At 32.4% G+C, this 23,097-nt stretch overlaps 1 protein-coding gene across 8 annotated transcripts in view; it reads right to left on the bottom strand.

Moving 5' to 3' along the window:
* Positions 1-23,097, bottom strand: part of LOC115886898 (monocarboxylate transporter 3) — a 76,086-nt gene that overhangs the window by 2,365 nt on the left and 50,624 nt on the right. For 6 of the 8 annotated variants that reach the window (XM_030906225.1, XM_030906246.1, XM_030906260.1 and 3 more), the window contains exons 6-11: positions 21,742-21,932; positions 16,574-16,781; positions 12,617-12,795; positions 12,340-12,562; positions 5,546-5,842; positions 3,349-3,460 (exon numbers count right to left, since the gene is read on the bottom strand). In XM_030906225.1, coding sequence (XP_030762085.1) covers positions 3,349-3,460; positions 5,546-5,842; positions 12,340-12,562; positions 12,617-12,795; positions 16,574-16,781; positions 21,742-21,932 — 1,210 coding nt within the window. Of the gene's footprint in view, positions 1-3,305; positions 3,461-5,545; positions 5,843-12,339; positions 12,563-12,616; positions 12,796-16,573; positions 16,782-21,741; positions 21,933-23,097 lie in introns of all 8 variants that reach the window. The other 2 variants (XM_030906232.1, XM_030906240.1) reach the window with 2 other exon arrangements.

Below are 23,097 nucleotides of genomic sequence, written 5' to 3'. Positions count from 1 at the left end.
TCCATTTTACACATAGAGTTTAGAAATTTAATTCATATTTTTATATTGTGTACAACAAAAAACAATAGGTTTGTTCCAACCCGCCGCAGAACCGTCACCAAATGATCACGCTCGTGCGCAGTAATTCAAATGTGTTCCAACCGAGATTTGACGGTTATCGTACGATCCTATTTGCGCACCAACCTACCTTGGGATCGTTTAGTTACCATTTCAGAACGGTAATTTCGGTACATGGTCTAAATTGAGAACTGTTTGGGTTGACTTGCGCATTAAAGCATATTGGCAGGGATTATCGATTTTTAACAGCTAATTCTGGTCCGGCGTCCGGCTGATGCTTCTGTCTTGGTTATTTTACGAATTCGAATACGTGTGCGTTATACTTTTGCTTGTTAGTATTTATAAAATAATGTTCAAAGATTCTACCACTGCAATGAAATAACAGGAAACTACGCATAATAGGATCATAAAAGAGAGGATAGGTAACTGAGTTAGTGAGTATACAGTTGAAACGCTTACCAACAATTACTGGATTCTGATTCTCCATTTCAAGAATAATAATAATTATTATTGCTATTGCAAACAAAAATAAAAGGGTTTTATGAAATTCTAAACAAAAACAAAAAACCGATCGATATACGCACGCTTGACACTTTTGACAGTCACGAAACTATTCGAAGTCCGCGCATGCTAACAAAGTGCAAGAAAACCGATTCGAGTACGATTCGAAACGATCCCGAAATGCTGGTTGGAATAAACCTAATAACAATCGAATAAGTATAATGTGGTTTTGTTCTTTTTGACAAATATACAGTTTTAAGAAATATTTGTACTCGATATTTTGTAGAAAATTTAGAATATATTATTGAAAATAATTGGCAAAATGGAGTAACAATTGAGAGTTACGGAGATATAGTTCTTGTCACGTAACCTTTCCCAATATGGCGGAACGCGAGACGTCAAAACCTCAAAATTTGTTTTTTTAAATAAATTTAATAGTGTTTATTTGAGAAATTTAATTCGAATTTATAAAAAAATAATTTTATTTAATAGAAAAATTAATATTTCTATTAAGTGCTATTATATTATATAAATATGAGATGATTTCAACGGACGACATCATTATGTGTCTTAAAATGACAGGCAACTGTCACTGTCATGTATCCTTTCGTTGAACGGACTATAAAAATTGTATCCCACTACTTTTATAGCCCGTAAATATATGGAAGCTACATTAAAGTTTATCAAAATATTCTTAATAGAACAATAAAACAAAGTCTACTACCGAACACATGTGTATTTCTACTGTTTAGAAATATTTTGTTTGAACGAAACTAATGTCAAATATTGTAACATGAAAAACTACCGTGAGAAGAACTATACCTATGCTATTTGAGCTGCAGTTTCAAAAACTTTTTTATCTGCTTATTTCAAGTCAGATTTTTTCAAGGCAATGAAAAATGCTTCTTAAATATTTGCCCTTATTTTAGAGAGAGTACCACAACAGAATTTTAGTACTATAAATACTTGAAACACTCAACAATAACCCAATATGCAAAGAACTGGTTTAAATGAAACACGTGTTCGATCTAATACAGTACAAGGCTTATAAATATATTTAAGGCACATTTGAAGTTGAAAATAATACAAAGACATTTGAATGACCTTTAAACGTAAGACAACGCGTTGTGCAAATTCCTATACATTATACACTTTATTATATATCACAAGGAGGGAAGCTTTTATATTTGAATAGCAAACATATACTTTTTGGTGTTTCATTTAAAGCATTCTTATAGGTGAACAATGCATTTAAGTTTATATCAGTTCAGAGTAGCAAAAAAAGAATGGCTAAACATATATTTACAAAATAAGAATGTTAAAACTGAGAAGACATGTCTCTGAACTGATATAATAAGTAAGGTTAACTTAAAAATCAAGTTAAAACAGCTTTTCCATCTTTTTTACAAAAATATAGAAAAACAAAGATAATAATACGTTTTTTCTATTATGACCTTACCCCATTTTAACCTAAAATTAAAATATGTTGAATGATAGTTTGTTGGTAAACCAACTACCAAAGTACATACATTTTATTATAATATTTCAACTACAGTTAAACCAGAGAAGATCAGAATTCTTTTATCACAACTGTAGACATTTATACATATTAGCAAGCTTAATAAGTGTTAAAAATGACGGCATTTGAGTTTTTTCATTAATTTTTATCGTATATCTCTGTATGGTCAAATAAAAATAAATGTTTTCAGTATACTATGAAAAAAAAAATAACTGATTTTAAAAAGCACAATTTTTTATTGGATCATACAGTGGTTATTTTTCCATTTACATATACACAAAATACACATTGACAACTACTATAATCAGATGGACTTATTTTGTCTTACGCAATTTTACTTATTCGTATTATTATTATTACCTAAGAAATTTAACGTCTGTTTATTCATAAAGCTTTGTAGAATAATCGAAAAGGTAAGTTGTAATAAAAAAATGTACACGGAGGTCAAAAATTTTCTAACCTAACATTAACAGTTCGTAGAAAAACTTATCTTAAGAGGAAACATATTTCAGTTGGTATCAAAGAACCAGTTATTATTTTTTTAAAAATAAATTCATTTTTCAAAAATGTCAAAAATATCAGTTAAGTTTTAAAATTAAAGATTTTTTCACATTTTGAGAGCCACCGATAATTTTAAAATTAAATTGTCTATGGATGTTGCCACATTAACATCAAAGTTGCTAACTTTAAAAATTATAAAATTTCACATACAAAGAACATCGCATCCCATCGGGATATAACCCTATTATATCACAAAATTATTGTCAAAATAATTTGTCGGTTTTTGTTGTAGATTAATATTATATGTTCATTAGATTTTTACAGAAAGCCAATTTTGATTTTACTTTTCGAAAATTAAAAATGTAGGTTCTGTAAGGAGTGGCAACGTTGCATGCTATTTTTACTATATTTTGAGAAAATTTCAGACGAACCTGTCGGCGTCACTCTAAAATATCTTCTAAAACATACATGAATAATAAAAAAAATCATTTATTTGGCCAAAAAGATTAATATTGGTTTAAATCTCGACGTTTAAAGTCCTGTTAAAAAATTAACACCCTGTATATACATGATTTTATCACCTTACCTAACTTACAGCTAATTTTATTCGATTGAACCCTAGCTTTAATTGTTTCAATACTAAACAGACGTTTTTTTATTATCACAAGTGTCAAACCCAAATCGGTTCTTTGAATAAGACAAAATACTCTTCGTCTACGATACGTACATACAAAACAACTCATTCCCCTCGTTTACTTTACAAAACTGACTCGATCTGTTTGATTTCCTTCTCCCCTGGACTGGAAGCGGTCTCGATTATCCTGGGCAACGGCTTGTTGCCTTGTCCCATCGTGATTGGCTCGTCTTCTTCTTCATCTTCGTCTGTAATACATATTAAGTATTAGATAAACACATTACTTGTTAACAATAATTGTAAATAATCATATTAGACCGATTCTTTGAATAAAAAGATTAAAGGAGTTAGGTTAGGTTGCAGGAATACATAGATACCTCTCCATGTATTCATGCATGGGAGACGGAATCGACATCGTAAGGTAATCGCAAAACATTTTTCGATGCACGTCATCAATCATATCAAAATTGACACCAGCCTATAAACCTGACTGAATGAAATTTTGACAAAAATGTTTAAATTTGTTGTATAAATTTAAAATACCGTGCAGCTTTTCATTTTACTTCATAGAGCAAATGACTGTAATAGATAATAAATATATTGTTTCTCAATTTTACATTAAGATTCATCTCATAAATCCATCACAATCTGGCAGCGCTGTTGCCATCGCTTGTCACGCAAAGTTGATCAAGTGCATCGGAAATGGTTTTGCGATTACTTTAGATCCTCAGCATTAGAGTTCTGTTGACGTTTCAATTGAAACAATTTGATTTGACATTTAATGGATTTGTTTGTCTTTACGTTCATAACAAATGAAAAATCAGAATAGTCGTGTTTGACATTTCGACGTTTTAATTGACACATTTGAATTTGATTTAAAATCTGTTGGACTTTTCTAAACTTATTTTATGTTCTTTTATTACTAATTGTAGTAAATGTGTGAAAAAAATATAGTAAACTTTGAGCTCCTAAAGCCGGTCCTACACGATGCGTCCAACGTTGGTTCCAACGTCGGAACCAACATTTGGCACAGTTTTCGACAATGTTATACAACACACATATTTGGCAAGTGTCTCCCACACGATGTGGCAAATGTCCGTTAGGGTGACCCAAAAAATAACCTATAGAATTTATTGGGTTAAAATGAACCTAATAACCGAGAAAAAAATATCCCCGGAATGAAGGATTTTTAGCTCAATTTTAAAAGGTGTCGGTGAACATTCAAAGTTTTCCGTTCAAATAACACGTAAAAAATATATTTCCGTTAAAAGCAACGGCCTAGCTACGTTGAAACACCGGTTCCCATTAGAACACCGAAGTTAAGCGACGTAAGGCGATACTGGTGGATGGACGGGTGACCGGTTCGAAACTCTGTATCGTGCTGTTGTTCAAGGGAAAAGTGTAAAATCTATTGATACACACTGCTCGTTCACGCCGGTTCGAGGCCGGATGAGATCGGATATCTCGTGAGTAAGAGTTGATTTAGACACTTCCTAAGTCGGTAGGCCATTGACCATGATATGGCCGAGGACCGCGGTTCGGATTCCGCGTAAACAAAGTAGGCCCCGTACAGATTAGCCCTGGCAGCAAAAAGGAGACGTTAACTGAAATCTTTACTTTACTTTACTTTTTCCGTTAAAAGTACCATATTGAAATGGTTTACGATAAACAAATTTTACATCGCGGATTCTTGTAGAGCATAAAATTTCCTAAAAAATCTATCTGAGAGTAATTTTTTTTAATTTAATAATTCGTATATTTGAAAGCTTTGAAAAGTGAAAAAAAAATCACTAAATAAATAATAGAACTGTATATTTTGATGTTTTTTAGGATAGGAGAATCCTAGAGCAGTTTTGCACAAGAACCGGTACCGAAATCGTTTTATACAGGTTTTTTGATTTTCATATTATCATGAATCTATTTTTCTGTATCGATTGAAACTGGTCTTCCGGTATCGATTGGAACCGGTTTTTCGGGACCGATTTAAACCGGTCTTGCAAAAGACTATACCGATTCCGGAATATTTTAAAAGTACCAATATACCGGAAGACCGAACGTTCCTAGGAAACGTTCCAAACCAAGAATTATTTAACCAAAATTATACAAAAGAGGGTCAAAGAAGTAAACAAAAAATAAATTAAACGTAGTAGCTTGATAATATGGCAACAGATATAGAAAATTAAATTTAGAGAAACGAAAACACCAAAAAAAAAAAGATTTTATGATTTTGTCTGCGGTAGGCAACGTTTTTTGTTGCCCACATTATATGCATGCCACTGCGGCACCTCCTGTACATTATATTCCGTAAAAACACTAACATACAGCTAACTTACTACACTGACCTATGGGCTTGAGCACGTCTCCTTCCCCCTGCGCCGTCTGCTCTTCGCCCGCGAACCGCCGCATACACGGCGCCAGGAAGCTGGTGAGGGCGGCGAGGGCGAACAGCGCCCCCGCCACGTAGAAAGGCACGTCATAGCTCTGGAAGGAGTCGTAGAGGGCGCCGGCCATGGGCGAGCCCACGATCGCGGCCGCGCCTCTGAACAGGATGAGCAGGCCGAACGCGTTGGTCAGCTTGTCCAGGCCGAGCAGGTCGACCAGGATGATGGAGGTGAGGGAGATGAAGCCGGCTGAAAGGGAAGATTCGTTTATTACTCTCAATAAATCAGATATAAAAGTTCGCAATAAATATTGTAATCGCAAAACAATTTCCGATGCACGTCATCAATCATATCGACATTGACACTAAAGTCTATAAACCTGACTAATCGCAAAACAATTTCCGATGCACGTCATCAATCATATCGACATTGACACTAAAGTCTATAAACCTGACTAAATTAAATTTTGGCAAAAACGTTTAAATTTGTAGTATAATTTAAGATACCGAGCAGCTCCTCATTTTACTTTATAGAGTAAATGATTGTAACATATATTTTATTTAGATTAAAGCTACAAAAATTAGTTTAAACCGAATTTTATTATTGCTATGTTGGACACATTGCGCCGTGTTCAGCAATGTTGTCCTTTATTATTTCACAATTATCCTAGTGTCAGTCATTATTTTGTATAATATCGTGTTGTTGTTGAATCTTGGTGAGTAATTCTCGTTTGTTTGCCTATTTTCATTAGTATTTTTAAAAATTGCACTTCTAAGCATAAACAGTTCTTTTCGAGTTTTTGTATTGCATTTCTTAAAATTTGTGTGTTGAAAATATTGTTACGGATTCCGTGGGTCCACTATTTAAACTCACGATAAAATACTTAACGAATTTATTTTCTCACTTTATACACAATTACTAACTTATAACACACAACAAACTAACTATTTATAAGATTCCTTCACCAAATTGTCCGATTTTCAATTTCCACGCGGTATATTCAAATTTCAAAAACTGTCTCAGTTGTCGATGGCTCCGGCTTATATACTCTATTGACTGCTTCTCGAAATTTCTCCAATTCTCGGAAAGCGTACTTCTTCATACCAGACAATTCTATTGTCTGATTCCCATACTTCTCGACTTGACTAAAGATGGCGCCTGAAAAGTCTTTTAATTTCTGGCGGATACGTTGCGGTTGTGCAGTCAACCAGTAATACATTTTAATTTCTGGCGGATGCGCCATTTTTCTTGACTTTTGCCCCCTTCTCAAAGTTGATCGTCCCGATCAAGGTTTCCTATCTGGTATCTCTTCAATCGATTCAGATGAACTACTTTCATCTTACTTCTAGAGGGCTGCGTTGAATCCGGTACACAACATCATTTATCCTCTTGATGACTGTAAAAGGACCTTCCCATGCTGGAGTTAACTTTGGGGACCTCCCTTTCTTGCGCTGTGGGTTTCTTGAGTTATATTGAGATCAAAAATCATCTGCCTCGTCCTCATTAAAGAAGCACTTTTGACAGTATATCATTAACTTCTCACTGTGTTATAGTTGTCTGCTGGTATCCCTCGTAACCAGGGCAACCATTCCATTGGTCGACTGTACCTACCTCACTGAAAACCAGATAAAGACAAAATTATACCTTATAGCAATATGTTTTAAGAGTCTATCGAGCGCGGGCAGTGCAGCGTTGCCAAATATTACAAAATCGACAGGTCCACTCAAAAACGACAAATTTTTTGGCAACTTGGTTAAAGTATATTTGCAGAACCACGTATGTTTTTCTGGCAAAAGTACATTTTCCAATTTTGACAATAAATTAGTGCTTTAATATTCTGAGATTCTTGTTACTTAAAAGTACTTCAATTTACAAAAACAAATAAACTTTCCATGAGAATGTGTACCAGTACTTAAAGTATTATTTGGTTTCACATCAATAAAACAAACAGAAGGAGAACCATGGAATTATCGACCGTTCCGTTGATATTTCTATTTCGAACCCGATGGTACTCTCCTTCATCTACCAGTATGTGTCGGAGCATAAAATTAACCAAACCATTATAGCAATTGTGCAATGGCTTCCATAAGTTTGTGTGCATTAATAGCACCCTCTTAGTTCTTATTATCTTCATAATAGATTAGTTTTTGCCAATAAGTAAAATAAGCTATAAACCAAATAAATCAATTAATCACTAAAATATTAGTTAGTAAATTAAAAATAAAACGTAAAACTCTTAAAAAATTGATATAATAAATATGTTGTTTGTCAATTTTAAATTAAGATTCATCTCATAAATCCATCACAATCTGGCAGCGGTGTCGCCATCGCTTGTCACTCGAAGTTGATCAAGTGCATCGGAAATTGTTTTGCGACTACTATACTTAACATTTTTATTATTGAGTTTTTAAAAATAATTTGACGCAAAATTTCTTGTAGCAAAAAAATGTTTACATTGGTGATGTGACAACTATCATTGCGGCAAATTATCAAAAAATCTTTTTACATATGCAAAAAGTTTGTACCATTTTATTTAAAATGCACAGAAATTATTTTCATTCAATTCAAGTTTAAGACCTCGCACTAAGATGGCGTCAATTTCGAAATATAATCCTAAAAATATTTGTACTTATTTAAAACTCACCCTATATAATATATATTACGAGTAGTAAACAAATCACTTATGAAATGCATTTAGAATAAAGTAATTGCTTTTAATGTAAAGTATGTAAAGTTAATAAGTTGTTCTAGCATTTTTGTCTTAATTTACTACTTATCAAAAATAATAAAGATACATCAAGTTCATTTAGTTGTTTCAGTAGTGTATCACATTTTTATTATCAAATAATTATATTAACTATTCTTTATTAGAAATATATTTTTTTAATAACTTTAATAACTATTAACATCTATTGAGTCAACATAAACAAATCCAGCCAAATTATTGAATTTTGCTAACACGTTTTAAGTAAAATTAGGACGCCACTGATAAAACGGAATTTAAGTCAACCATATTAACAGTCGATCGCGGCAGCGATAGTTTTATTGATACGCCCGTTCCGTATTAATGTATTTAAAGGATATTTGTAAATTGCCGCCAAGACAGCTGTAGCATTACAAATGTCATAAAGGTTTTTTTATTGTTACTGAGCACATTGATAAAAAACCTTTCAGTAAGTGCCAGAAAGTAGAAAATGTTTAAAATATACAGGGTGGCGCACCTCATTCGCCTCGGTTGATTATACGAAAACGGAAAGATGTAGAAACAAAATAGTTATTTACAAAAAAAAAAAAAAAAACCAATTTTAAAATTATTTTGAATATACAGGGTGTTTTCAGAAACTAAGATCCATACGAAAGTTATATTTTTCTTATGGAACACCCGGTATTTATTTATAACCATTTATTTTTTTTAAAAAAAAATTTTATTATATAAGGAAATATGTTGAAAATCTTTGATTTTTGGAAGGAGATATTTAAAGGTATTAATATGCATGCTACAATATTCCTAAAGAGTTATTAAAACATTGTACATTATTTTTCAGAAATTAATTATGTGTGATAAGGTAGAGAAATAAACTTTTACTGAAAAAATGTTTTTGCTTCTGAAATTTATACAGGGGTACCAAAAATTGCTGAACCTTATTTTAAGGATTAATTTTACATAAAACTCGCTATTTCAAACTGCAACACCCTGTATTTTTTAAATAATCGAGCAGATCAAATGCTCATTTCAAACTATATTAGGAATTCCTATACCTATGTTTAGCTCACATTTTGAATAAAAAGCGGTTTTAAATAAATTACAATCAGATGGCTGGTGTGGCCATGGCAATTTTCTATGACAGTTCAGTCCCACCCCTATTTTCAAAATCGAAAATTAACAAAAAAAAAAAAAAACATATATTTTTTAATTTATAACAGTCCCTACTTTAAATTTACTACAATAGTAATATTATAGTAAGATTATATTTATCAAATAAAAACACAAATACCTATTCATATAAAAAAAATAAAAAAATGAAATGGATATGTTAACTTAGTTGATTTTATTTTCGTAGAAAAAAATTGCTTCTTGGCCTCAGACCCAATAAGCATTTTGGCGTATCTACGTCGGAGTTACGTGTGTTCAATAAACCCAGACGTCGGGGTACCAAACAGTCGGTTCGACTGCCTGACGACTTATATTTGCACCTAAATGGGTAATGCAGATTCGGGTCGCATCGACGTCGGTATCTGAACTAATAGGGAATGTAATTCTATACCAATTACCAACGACATATTACAGATTTATTTTAGTATACATTTTAATTCGTCGCTAAAGCCTACTTACCTTACTTTTGGATTTTCTATTCGCTACCAAGAATACATAAACCACTACCAAAAGTAAATAAACCTTAATTACAATGGATTCATAATAACTTCTCGAATGTAACTATAAGTGCCTAGCTAATTGTTCATATTATAATAATTCTGGAATTTCATTAAATCCAGACATCCGTTTTGTCAACGGAAGTCACTTTTTTGATATATCTGATTAAATTACTCCGGAAAACAACGAGCGGCCTTCAAAATTAGGTAGATTTCATGAAATAAAAATATCTATAAAAAGTAAACTCGCAAAATATTTTTTTTTATTTTCTAAGCTGGTTTAATCATAAAACTGTACTGTGGTTCCCCCCAAAATCAACCTTATCAATAATATTCTACTAGAAATCGGAATGTGAATATAAATTTTAAAAACAAAAAACGATTTTTAAAATGGTGTGACCAATCGGTTACTTGTTAAGAATGGCGGATTTCTGTGTCCGACTTATTATGAACTACCAATATACTAATTCCGACCGGGTCTCCTACATTAGTCGTCTCACACAACCGAAATCATCAAACCGGACGACCGGCAACCGTATTATGATGTATACAATTCCAACGTACGCCACGTAACCTTCACTTTGCGTATCAGTGATTTGTGGATTTGTTGCAACTATATTTTAGTTGTTGTTTTCTCCTTAAAAATGGGCAGCACTTTAAGTAAAACAAAAAAAAGAGGAACCAGAACCCAAGTGAGAGAAGGCTGTCCTAAGCTTAAAAAATGGAAAAGATGCACCAGGGTAATGCAGCATCTCTTCCGGAAAAAACAATTCGTGGGTGGAGCAGAATCACTACCTTACTATTATTATTTGGCAACCAAGCTCGACCCTCTGTAAAGTAAGTGAATATCTAAATGCCTTTTTAGTGTTTTAGGCATAATAAAAAAAAATTAAGTTTGTTTTAAAAAACTTTTATTAAGTTATGTTCATGATGTTCATTAGGTTATAATATGTTTTTTCACATTAAAATACAACAAAATATAATTGGGACGTTCTTTTAGGGATTATCAGTGAGACGTATCCTATTCGGACACCGGGTAGACGTCGGGCTAGTTCAAATATATGTACGTCGTGCAAGCCAAGGTGGGAACGGACGTTGGGAAATTAATTAAAATGGTACGTTGTTATTTTGTAGGTCGACAGATCGTTGGATTTACGAACTCGGATCCAACGACGACGCTTTTAATAGGAAAGCGACGTCACCGGTCGTATCACCAGCACCCGACCAAAATTTGAACAAAGTCTGACGTCGCTTCAGGTCAGATTAGTTCGAAGTCAAATAGATGCTACTTGGGGAGTTATGGCCTCAAAAGATTACCCAAATAGGCAATTTTGCTCAAAACGTTCCTATGAAAACTACTTGTCTTATTTCACAGAGCTGGTAGTGTGGTTTTTAAAAACCTATGTAAGTAGGCAGTAATCTGTCGTTGGAAGTGAAGGAAAATGAAATTTGCCTGTGAATTAAAAAATGCTTATATTAAAACAACTTCATAAATTTTATCAATAAAAAAAATTCGTAAAATAAATCAAAGAACTACATCTTCATTTTTCTTGATAGAATAATAAATACATATTTAACAAATTTTATTTATTAAACTATTGTAAGTAAATTAAGTAAAAGTAAACTGGTATAAATCCAAGTCCATAAACTAATTTCGATTTTGAAAATAGCTACTAACTGTCACTAGAAACTTGCCATGAGGACACTAGCCCTCTTGGTTGCCATTTTATTGAAAAATTGTTCTCTATTCAAAATCTAAGATACATAGATAGGTATAGTAAACCCTAATATAGTTTGAAATAGCATTTGGATCTGCTTCTATTTATTTAAAAAATACAGGGTGTTGTATTTGAAATAACGAAGTTTTTATGTAAAATAAATATTTAAAATAGACCAGCAATTTTTTGTAACCCTGTATACATTAAATAAAGCAAACAAATTTAGTAATTTTTAGTAATTCAGTAAAGTTTATTTCTTTGGCTTAAAAGTCAGCATAAGAATTAACTCTGAAAAACAATGTATAGGGTGTTGACAATCTTTTTTATTATAGCATGCATATTTAAATATCTCAAAAACCAAAGCTTGTAAACATATTTAACCCCTATAATGTCTTATTTTGCGTCCAAAGATCCAAATATGACATAAAATACCGGGTGTTCCATAAGAAAAAATATAATTTTGGTGTGGATCTGTTCTGGCATACCCCACATACACTCATGAAATATTTTGTTTCTACATCTTTCCGTTTTTGTATAATCAACCGAGGCGAATGAGATGCGCCACCCTGAATAATATACCTTCAAAAAATATGATGAATAGGTTATGAGAAAAACTATGTTTGTGGACAATGTTTAAACTAGTTAGTAGCTACTTACAAACTGCGATTCCGAAAGCGACAGCTGCGGCTATGTAAGCGGGGTAACTATGGCACAGAGGCGTGGCAGCGACAGCTATCGTGGAAATAACGAGGCACACGTTGTTGACCAGCAGCGCGTTGACTTGGGGGAAGTCCGCGAAGTAGCCGCAAGCCACTCTGCCCACCGTGTTCGTTATGCCGATGATCGACAGCAAAAATGAAGCTTTCGTCGCTTCTATTTGCTAGAAAAGGAGGACAAATGTATTCGATTATCCAGTGACTTATAAACTACTTACATTAGCTCTGGCGTAATCTACCAAATAGACGAATGGCACATACAGTCCAGCCATGGCGAATAAGTTCGAAACGGCTATGAACATGAATACGGGATTTTTCAATAGGGAGACGTCCAGCATTTGGGACAGAGCCGATTTGAAACTGTCGGGCAACACCAAACAGGGACAGATATCTTCAGCTGAAAAAATGCAATAAACAATACTAACGAATTGAAAAAAAAAGCGTCATGATAATCGCCAACGTTGAGAAACTATCGTTTTATCAAAGTAGGACAGACATTTAGTGATTTAATTTCTATTTATGTAATTCTTAAAAATGCTTTTAGCATAAATGGACATTTATTTATTTACTCTGAACCATTGCCTGGAAACTTATATGGTGAAATTTTGATAAAATAATTTAGTACTCACTAAAAACACGGTATGGCGCTAGAGGTAGGAAAAATAATTTTTAGAGGTTACTAGTTTATTTGGTTGCCTGTGATATGCATATACAGGGTGTTTCCTAATTAATCTAAAAAATAAAAAATCGTTAGAAAACGGCTTAAGGCGGGCTCTTAATAAGTATATTTATTTTTTTCTCGGCAACCGTTTGATGAACAAGAAAAACTCAAAAGATCAATTTTGTTGAAAAAGGATGGCCAGTCAAGAAAAAAATATATTTTATTTAAAAAACCAGTAGTGTACCATTTATGTTAAGCAAAATATCGATTTTTTTTAATTTTTAACACCCTGTAGATCAGAAAGGAAGTACTTTAGACCTAATGGTTATATAAAAATTGTTTTAAGAATACATGAGGAATCACACCACAATTTTTTAGACTAATTAAAAAACACCCTGGTATATTGTCAACTTGACAATGATTGTTGATAAATCAAAAAATACCTTTTCTGTGAAAAAAGCCCGATTTTCGCAGGAAAAATTTTGGTTTTTATTGAATTTGGGCCTGCGTCTGCAAATACCAGTATGTTTTTTAATATTCTGTCTATCTAAATTTTAAATATCATAGTCAGAAATAGTTTTATTATTTATTAACTGTAAAAATGGTATACTTATAAGTTTTATCAAATATTGTGATTTACTTTCTACTTTGTAGTCAAAAATTATATTTAATAAACTGTAAAGTATATATATTCTTATGTTTTATTAAAGCTACTCTGATATATTAATATATCAGTGTAACTTTAAAACTAAATCCTTTGAAATCAAATATAAACATAAAAAATATTTACAGCAGAAAAGGCGAAGGCGCTGGGTTAAACGTAGTCTCTACTAAGAACACGGAGGGGCGCTTTGACCCCAAATTTTACTATTAAGTTTCATATCTATCTTAATAGAAGATTATTTTCTTTTATCTATGCTCTGAACTGACTCTTACTCTTACTGAATGAAACTACTGTTCAATTTGCGAAGTTTGAGTCTTTCGTCACATATTGTCATTCTCTCTCTTATCCATGTTTATCACATGAAATGGAAATTTTGTGTCAAAAATGTAAGTCCATTATATTTCTTACATCATACAATTATTTTTTTCGTTTTACATATGGATCACCTTCATTACGTATAAAGAATCGTACTTCCTTGTCTAATGTGCATGAATAGAAAAAGGCAAACATCATATTTATTGTATTACCCGCCGAAATCGAACAAAAGAATATCGCCGACTGTCAACGTTGTTGTTAAATTTAACCTAATTTTACCTAATATGATTTTAATGACTCCGATAGTTTCCCGTAAATTTTTGTGGGATTTTCTGTGTTTATTTAGTTATTTGTGATTTAATTTCTGTTTAAAATGCCGTCCACTTTTAGTGAAAAAGATCAACGGCTCATGTTAAAAGTTATCGAGTATTTGAAACTCGAAAAAGATGGTGGAAAAACCCTTTTACCTGTGTCGGCTGTTTACGATGTAATTGGACAATGTTGGACAACTACCGAGTCTTTGATACAGAGTTAACATTTTGTAACTAAATCGAAAATATTCACGTGTTTTATAGAGAGCATCGGAGGCTTTAGGAATTTCATGCTCTACTGTGCAAAGAATAAGTTCCAGAATCGTGAAAGATAAAGAACAAAAAGCAACAAAACAAGTCACAATATTCGTTTGTCCCCTGGAATTCCTGCTTATAAGATCCATGAACATATTAATAGAGGACGTTTTATTCATTGTATACAGTGCGGGTAGGCTACAATAAATTTGTCATTGTTTAATATTTTGTTATTTTTAGTTTACAACCATGATACAAGGAGGGTTAGATAAGATATTACGCATGTAATGGGCGGAGCTTAATAGAAAATTACTATCTAGGTGACGCGCCGAGAACCGATATGCCACCGCCAGGGATCTTTTGAGAGAAGATATGCGCATGCAGTTGGCGGAGCTTAACAGAAAATTACTACCCTAGTGACGTCATGCGCGCGGAGAACAGATTTGCGACCGCGAAGGATCTTATCTAACCTTGTTGTATCATGGTTTACAACCAGAGATATAAACAACTCATGGACCAAGTCAAGAAATACGTGAAAACCAATATGGCGCCGAAAATGATGACGAAAGTTTCAAACTGGTTTCAAACTTCGCAAATTGAACAATACGTCAATAAAGTTTTATAATCTTAATATTGAAAAGAAAAAGATTAATTCGGTCTGTGGTCAAAGCAAATTGTAAATAAACGTACAGCTTCTTTACATTTTGCTTGTATATGTTCGGTCAGAATATATTGATGTATGTATAGTCTATCGTTTATATACACCCACCGGCACGAAAAACGGGCACCTTAAAATTTTTAATTTAAAAGTTCTGTTAAGTATATTGTGTTCCAGTGGACCGATTTTGTGATTTATTAAGCAGTTTGTAGCTAAATTATTTGACTTTTTAATATTTTTCTAAATTGAAAATCAAAGTTATCGTCTGGCGGACATTTTGTTTTTCCTCGTATAATTGACAGCAATTATACGAGGGAAAACAAAATGTTGATATTTTAGTGAAAGTTTGAAACACCCTGTGGAGTATATTAACACAGACAAAGAAAGGAATTTAAAAATCATTTTATGATCTAGGTGTATCTTTTCTCAATAGTTTGTTTTTTAGTTCATCTCAATACCTTCATTTTTTGGAGATATTCGCTTTTGAAGAAGACACTAATTTTTTTTCGTATTTTTTACAGTAAAATCATACCATTGCTTCTGTGTTTGAAAAATCATATTTAAAATTGTCTGTTGGGCAGTTACTCTAACAGAGACGGTTTTAAGTCCAAAAGTTGTGCCGATACTTCCATTAAAACGATCTCTAGTAGAGTAAACGTCAACAAACAATAATAAGACTATTCAGGGAGAGTGGCATTACAAAAACAATAAACGCTATTTTATAAGTATGTTGATGAAGACTCAAAAGCAAAGGCATGCTTTCAATGCTAAAATTGCTGTAAATTCTTACAGTCTTATTCAAAAGCGAATATCTCCAATAAAAATAAAGATATTGAGATGAATAAAAAAATAAACTATCGAGAAAAGACGTACCTAGATGATAAAATTATTTTTAAATTCTTTACTTTTTTAATGTATTCCACAGGGTGTTTCAAACTTTCACCAAAATATCAACATTTTGTTTTCGCTCGTATAATTGACAGACGGGAATTTTCATTTTTCATTTAGAAAGAGATACTAAAACTCCAATAAATTAGCTACAAATTGCTTAAAAAGTCATCAAAATCGGCCCACTAGAACAAAATATATTATACTTTAAAATACATAAAATTTTTTAAGGTGCCCGTTTTTCGTGCCGGTGGTGAGTGCATGTTTCTGTTTCCTAAATAATAGGTATAAAAAGACTCCAACAAAGAGTCGTTAGATAGATTTGAAGACGTCGTATTGGATGCATAGATTAAACATATGACCAACATAAATCATATTATTGATATGTTTGTTAGGCAAAATTAAGGCGTTTCTGCTACTTACGAGAGCCATCCGGTTCCATTTCCTTTATTTTCGGTATACTCATAATACTTTGTCGATAATTGGTCAGAGACTTTTGTGACTGGTACTGCTGCAGGTTCGTGATGGAACCCGAATAGAAAATATCTTTTCTCGAAAGCGGCCGGACCATGTTGCTTTTTTCTCGAGCCAGTGACAATTTTGACGTATAAGCTAGACTTTCCACGTCTACCTACAAGAAAGGACTGTGTTAAAAGGAGCTAAAGCACTGATCAAGACTTTTGATGTAGACTTTTTTGAGGACGCTATATAATATTATACCGGGTGCGTCTCAAAAGTGGCTCACCCTTATAACTTTTTTATTTTTTCACCTAAAAAAACGAGATTTGGTATGTTAGTATATGACATAAATTGGGATTGATTGACGTATTCAATTCTTTTTGATCACTTTTGATTTTTAAATGGGACCCTCGGTATATTTTTACTTTAATCGATTGAAAATGACACTCTCAATAGAATGACATATCATATGTCAACTTTTGACATTTTCCCTTAAAAAATTGTATTTTAAATTTCAATCTAGAGTACCATGGCTGTGTTTAAAACACTAATTTTTAATCAAGGAACCTTGGAAAAATAGATATGATCGTCTAATGCTTTTCTTGTCTTGTCCTATTCTGTACACGGCATCGACAATCGTCGGTATCGGTAAGTTACGACAGCTCTCGGTACGTATTTGTATATAGTAAAAATGTGTTAGTTGTTGTCATAGTTATTGATCGGCCCTATGACAGATATCGCAAATTTGTACCCACGATGATTGGTAAAGATACCGATAGTCGTCGGTACAAATTTGCTCTATGTCCTATTAATGACAGCAAAAACTATGACAAAAACAATTAACACGACATTCATTGGCCGTATGTACCGATAGCTGTCGGTAACTTACCGATACCGAATATTGATTGTACAGAATAGCGCCCCTGGCTGATTAAAAAATGCCCAAATCGTATTTTTAATCATATCTCAATTTTTTTCAAATGGAACGAGGGTGGCTCATTAGCATATTTGGAAAAAGTATTTCTTTACGAATAATTTGATACCACACACTTGTTATTTCGAGTCAAATTATCGTTACGAACCGCATGTTATAATTTAAAATAAATCATGCAAAAATGTCAAAAGTTGACATATGATATGTCATTCTATTCAGAGTGTCATTTACTATCAAAGAAAGTAAAAAAAAATACCGAAGGTATCATTTAAAAATCAAAAGTTGTAGTCATTTCCGGTAAAATAGGACCAAAAACAACTAAATACGTCAATCTTAATTTATGTCATATACTAACATAACAAATCTCGTTTGTTTATCGAAAAAAAAAAATAAAAAAGTTGAAGGGGTTAGTCACTTTTGAGACGCACCCGATATACCTAAAAATAAAAGTTTTCCGTTAATAATTATTTTTTGTATTTAAAAAATGCAGACAGCTGGTATGATACATATTGAAAGGACGTCCTATATACGAATTTTCTTAATTAGAGTTAGTCTAGAACGAACCGTTTTGTTCCAAAAACACTAAACAAACGATTTGGAATGAGACCAAAATACATTTCCAACTATTTTAATATTTTCTTGCCAGGTGTCTAAAAATTTGTTTGTTGTGATTTCGCAACATAATCGTTTCGGTAGTTTTCCGTGTTGGTAGTGAAATATAAGAAAATATTATTATACATAAATCAGAGGATATAATGAAATAAATTTAATTAGTCAGTATCTTGAAAATTTCTAGACGATACATCTCGAGATTGAGTATCATATCTTCACATTATCATAATGAAGACACTATATTAATTAATAATTCATTCTGTATGTTATAAAACGAAAGTAATTTAATTGTTTTTAAGGAATTAAACGTTTTACTTATTTAGACATTACAAAAAAATACTATTTTTTAATTTTTTAGCTTTTAATAAATAAAAAAACGGAATTATTTTTTTCTGAATTAGTCGAAACACGATCTCTATGAGAAGAAACAGGGCCGCAAATTAACAATAGACATACAATGAGCGCGTTCAGGGAGCTGAGTGGCTGAGTAAGCGACTTCCCTAAACGGTCTATGCTGAAGAACAGCAACAGTCAGCAGCTGTACAAAATTCTCAGCGGTAAATATTTAGGCTGAGACAAGTCAGCCTTCATCTAGTTCCTTATCTGGGGTCAACTAATGTAAAATACCTTCAATTTTCTCAGTTTATTGTTTATTTTTTATGGTTTGTTGCAGTTTATAGTCAATCGTAGTTTCGTAGTTAATTGTATCTTTAAAAAATAGGAGATATTTGTTGTCAAAAAAGTTACAAAGCAGTGAGTTAATCTAAAACATTCGAAAAAGATAGTTGTAAATAGAGATCGAAGAAGTTGAAGAAATAAAGAAAATGCGACTTGATTTCCATCTCAAGTTGAATTTTTTGAATATACTCTGTTTTTTTTTCTCAGGTTAGATTTCGAGACGATGACAGAAGAAAAGCAGATGACGTCCCATATCAATCTATTTATTTTACTAAAAAGTTTCTAATATTTTTTAAGTGAACTATGGATGGGTTTAAATATAAATCCGTCATGCGTCGTCTCTTGTTGTTTTTAATCAGTTTTATTGGTTTATTTCAGAAGTGACAGATCATATTTCAATTTTATTGGTTTGACAGAACGATGAACGACAAACGGACGCCGATGCGTATAAACACGCCTTTAGATTTTTGAGGCTTGTCAAAGTCTTGGCAAATTATAGGTTAAAATTTTGTGTCAACTTATGTCAAATATCTGCATTTTGGAAGATGATGCATTTTGATTCGTGTTATTACGTGTTTTTTGTGTCTTTTGAAGTCAAGTGGAGGAAAAATCGAGGGAAAATTAACTGTAGACCCAGAGCACAGTCTATAGTTAATACTCGCTGGCCAGGCAGAAAGTCTTATACACCAATAAAGTTACCATCAATAATGTTTGTACACCATCTCGTCGTAGATAAGTGCATCTCATATATGGTACAAAGGACCGTACTAAACATATACTACTGGAGTAACTGTAAAATATCGACATCAAACGATAGGTAAATAATGGATTTTAGTACTGCAGAAAAATAATGTCAAAAGGTACTTTTTTAAAAGTATTAATATTAAAGTTAATTAATCAACCTTTAAGGTATAAAATTTGGTAAGTGATATTATTAATAAAAAGTTTGTTTTATTTATGTTGTTTTATTTATTCCTGTGGAATATTACAAATTTGTATTTGTACATAAGTTTATATTGATAAATATAATAATAAATGCGGGAAGTTTCTTGAAGCCTGAATAAGAAATAGTTCTTTTCTATATTTTTTTGGTATGTGGTGTTTTGTATTAACACCGTTTTACCGTTTTTTGAAATAAAATAACTCGATTATATTTTTTCAGTTTTATACAGTTTTTTCTATAATATTTTGAAGTAATCACTTATCAATCAAATTTTAAATATATTAATTTCCTGCTATGCATTCCAGTTGTACCAACTTATTTCTTTGCAAAATAGAATAAACTACTTTAAAATTAAAATGACAGGCACATATATCACTATCACGGATCTTGTCGTTGGACAGACTATACAATGAAATTTAAAAAAAATGCTACTTTCTGAAAAATATCTAAATCAGCATAAATAACTTTTGATTGTAATTATACCATCTGATCGAAAATAAATTGCGCCCAATTGGCTTAGAAATGACGATCGCTGACATTCCCTATATAAGTGTACTGATAAAATAACAGCAATCTTCATCTCCACGTCACCCCTGACGTCGATTATTTTTTAATGTATGGTATTTACCCCTTCAGTAATTTTATTTCTACCATACCATCGAAAAAAATGCGTAAAAGGTGACTTGGTCGGTCATAATATAGTATATCTAACTGCCAATTTCTGTTATTTTAGGTTGTTTTGTTTAGGAGTATAGGTAAAATTATTTATAAACTGTTATTTTTTAGAAATTTAATATTTAATACTGAGTTGTCAAATAATATACTTTCAATTATTAAATGATCAGCCAGGACAGCCAATAATAATTCTTTTTCAAAATAATTTTTATTCTAAAGACTAAAGATCGATTATAGACCGATTTGAAGATGATTTATTTATATTTCTCTCACATTTTTATAGTAGACAGAGAGCGCATGAGACAGCTGCTGTTTCTTGTTCTTTTTGCTGCTTTTTACCGTTTAGGAAATATCGTAAAATGTCATAAAGCAAGGGTCAGCGAAAATATACGCTAAATGTCAGCGGCTGTGTTCCCTGAACGCGACCAATGTTAAAGCCGGGACTCCATTAGCCAACACCCGACGTGATGCCACGCTATCCCACGTGTTGCGACGTGGGAATGGGTGTACACATTAGGTAACACGTGTTAACACGCCTGAAATTTTTATTAGAGTTAAAAAAGTTATCAGTATGGTTACGAAAATATACTAGAAGTATCGATACCCATACCGATATTAGATTATAATCACAATACCTGTACACCAATATATTCAGAATCGAATATCGATTTTTAATAAGATCAATCTTTTGTTACCGATTTTTTCTGGTTCTATTTTCGATGTTGAATCGATTCAAAATATCGATTTATTTTATTTTTGGAACATCCCTACATCAACTACAAAAGTAGATAGCTGCGGGACTAGAGAGGCAAGCGGGGAACAACACGCCGTAACACACATCGGTGAGATCTGGGGCTGACGAATCGCCCATCACACGTGTGATAGCGTGTTATGGCGGCGGATGGCGTGGCGTGTTGCCTAGTGTGTACGCCAATACATGTATTTAAATGGAAAAACATATGCACTGATCCTTATGATGTGGGGTAGCATGGCATCGCATGGCGTAACGTGTTGGCTAATGGGGTCCGGGCATTATGATTTGAACAAACGACACCCTAGAGGGTGTCCCAAATCCCCTTCCGGAGATATTAAGAAAATACAATTATTAATATTTTCGGAAGTATATATTTAGATATTTTTAACTGATAAAACAGCATTTTATTGGTCATAAAATTGCGCAACTTTGTCAAAATTTTACCTCATTCGTATTTTCTTTTGAGATTTTTTATTGTTCAATTTGGAACCACCCCGGAAGTAAATAAAATAATAAAAAAAACTTCTATACCTTACCTCGCTATTATTATTACGACTAAGGAACGAACCGGTCGAGGTATTTCTTAACTTTCTCATGTCAGCGTTTGAGGCGTTGACTTTCCCTCTAGACGAGGACTTTATTGGATCCAATGTTGGCTTGAATCGTTCACTCATCGACGTCTTTCTTATTCTATCGAATGTGGGAACAGATCCGTTCTTTGGCAAACCTAAAAAAATAAATTGCTGAGATATAGTCACAGACATTTGTAGAGAATAGTTAAGGGGGCCTTTATCCAAAGAATGTTTAAACTCTTTAAACTCGAGAACGAAGTTCAAGTGTTTAATTTTCTTAAGGGAATAAAATGTAACTAAAATACGAATGTAATACAACGTTTTATCCACAAATACACGTAAAAGTTCGGAGCTTCTCATAAGAGTTTCCAAAGGTTTTTTAAAAAACACGGAAAAATGCAGGAAGATGATGATGGTATATTCCTGCAGCAATTTTTGCAGAACCTCAAGTAGCAGTTACCCATTTACTGCCTGCGAAGTCTAAATAACATTACAAAATAAAATTTAAAAAAGGAGTCCATTTTTTCCTCAAAAAGACCTGAATTTCATATTAAAAATAAAGAAAAAAATAAAAGAAAAAAACTTTAGAGTCTTTTTTCTTTTTAATTTTAAAGCCAAATAAATTAAATACCACCCATAGAAATTCGTTTCCAAAAGGATGGGAACTATAAGCTTTGTATCAACAAAAATGAAGTAAAATGTGACAAATCAAACAACGAATTGTCTATTAATATAAATGTTAATGTTAATAAAAAAAAATGTCGTATTTTTAATTTCAATTAAGTTTGAAGTTATTTTATACCACTAGTGGATAAAATATCACTTTAAACGCTTCATTTGAGTGGATAGAATTCTCATTATTGCATCATTGTGAATAAAAAGTATGTATAAAGAGTCAGGGAAGATTAAAGAAAGTAAGAAAATACAATTTACCAGTGATAAAAATAAAAATAACAGACTAGAAATGTCAGTCTTGTATTCTCCTATTAGACAGACACTTTATTAGCTATAGATCAAAATAAACTTTTAGTCACGTGATTAAACTTGACCAGCATAGCGTTGCCCAGTTTTATATATTTTCTTTATAACGGTTATTATTCACATCAACAAAACTCCACCTTCTTAACAGCACTTAAGGCACATAAAGGGCCATTACTACCGCATTCCCGTTTAAAATATTCTAATAAGGTTGCAATGAGTTTTTTTTTCAATGGCTATTAAGCTATCTTGTACACTTGGTATTAAAAGAGGTTCTAAAAAGAACAATGTTCGACTGCAAGGTCTGCTAGTAAAAATTTTTAAGCTTAAAGTATCACAACA

Source organism: Sitophilus oryzae, unplaced genomic scaffold, assembly GCF_002938485.1.
Source record: "Sitophilus oryzae breed Bouriz unplaced genomic scaffold, Soryzae_2.0 scaffold_1146_pilon_pilon, whole genome shotgun sequence".
In the NCBI taxonomy this organism is placed as follows: domain Eukaryota; kingdom Metazoa; phylum Arthropoda; class Insecta; order Coleoptera; family Curculionidae; genus Sitophilus; species Sitophilus oryzae.
Note: the sequence above shows the minus strand (reverse complement) of the source record. Positions and strands in the feature narration are given on the sequence as shown.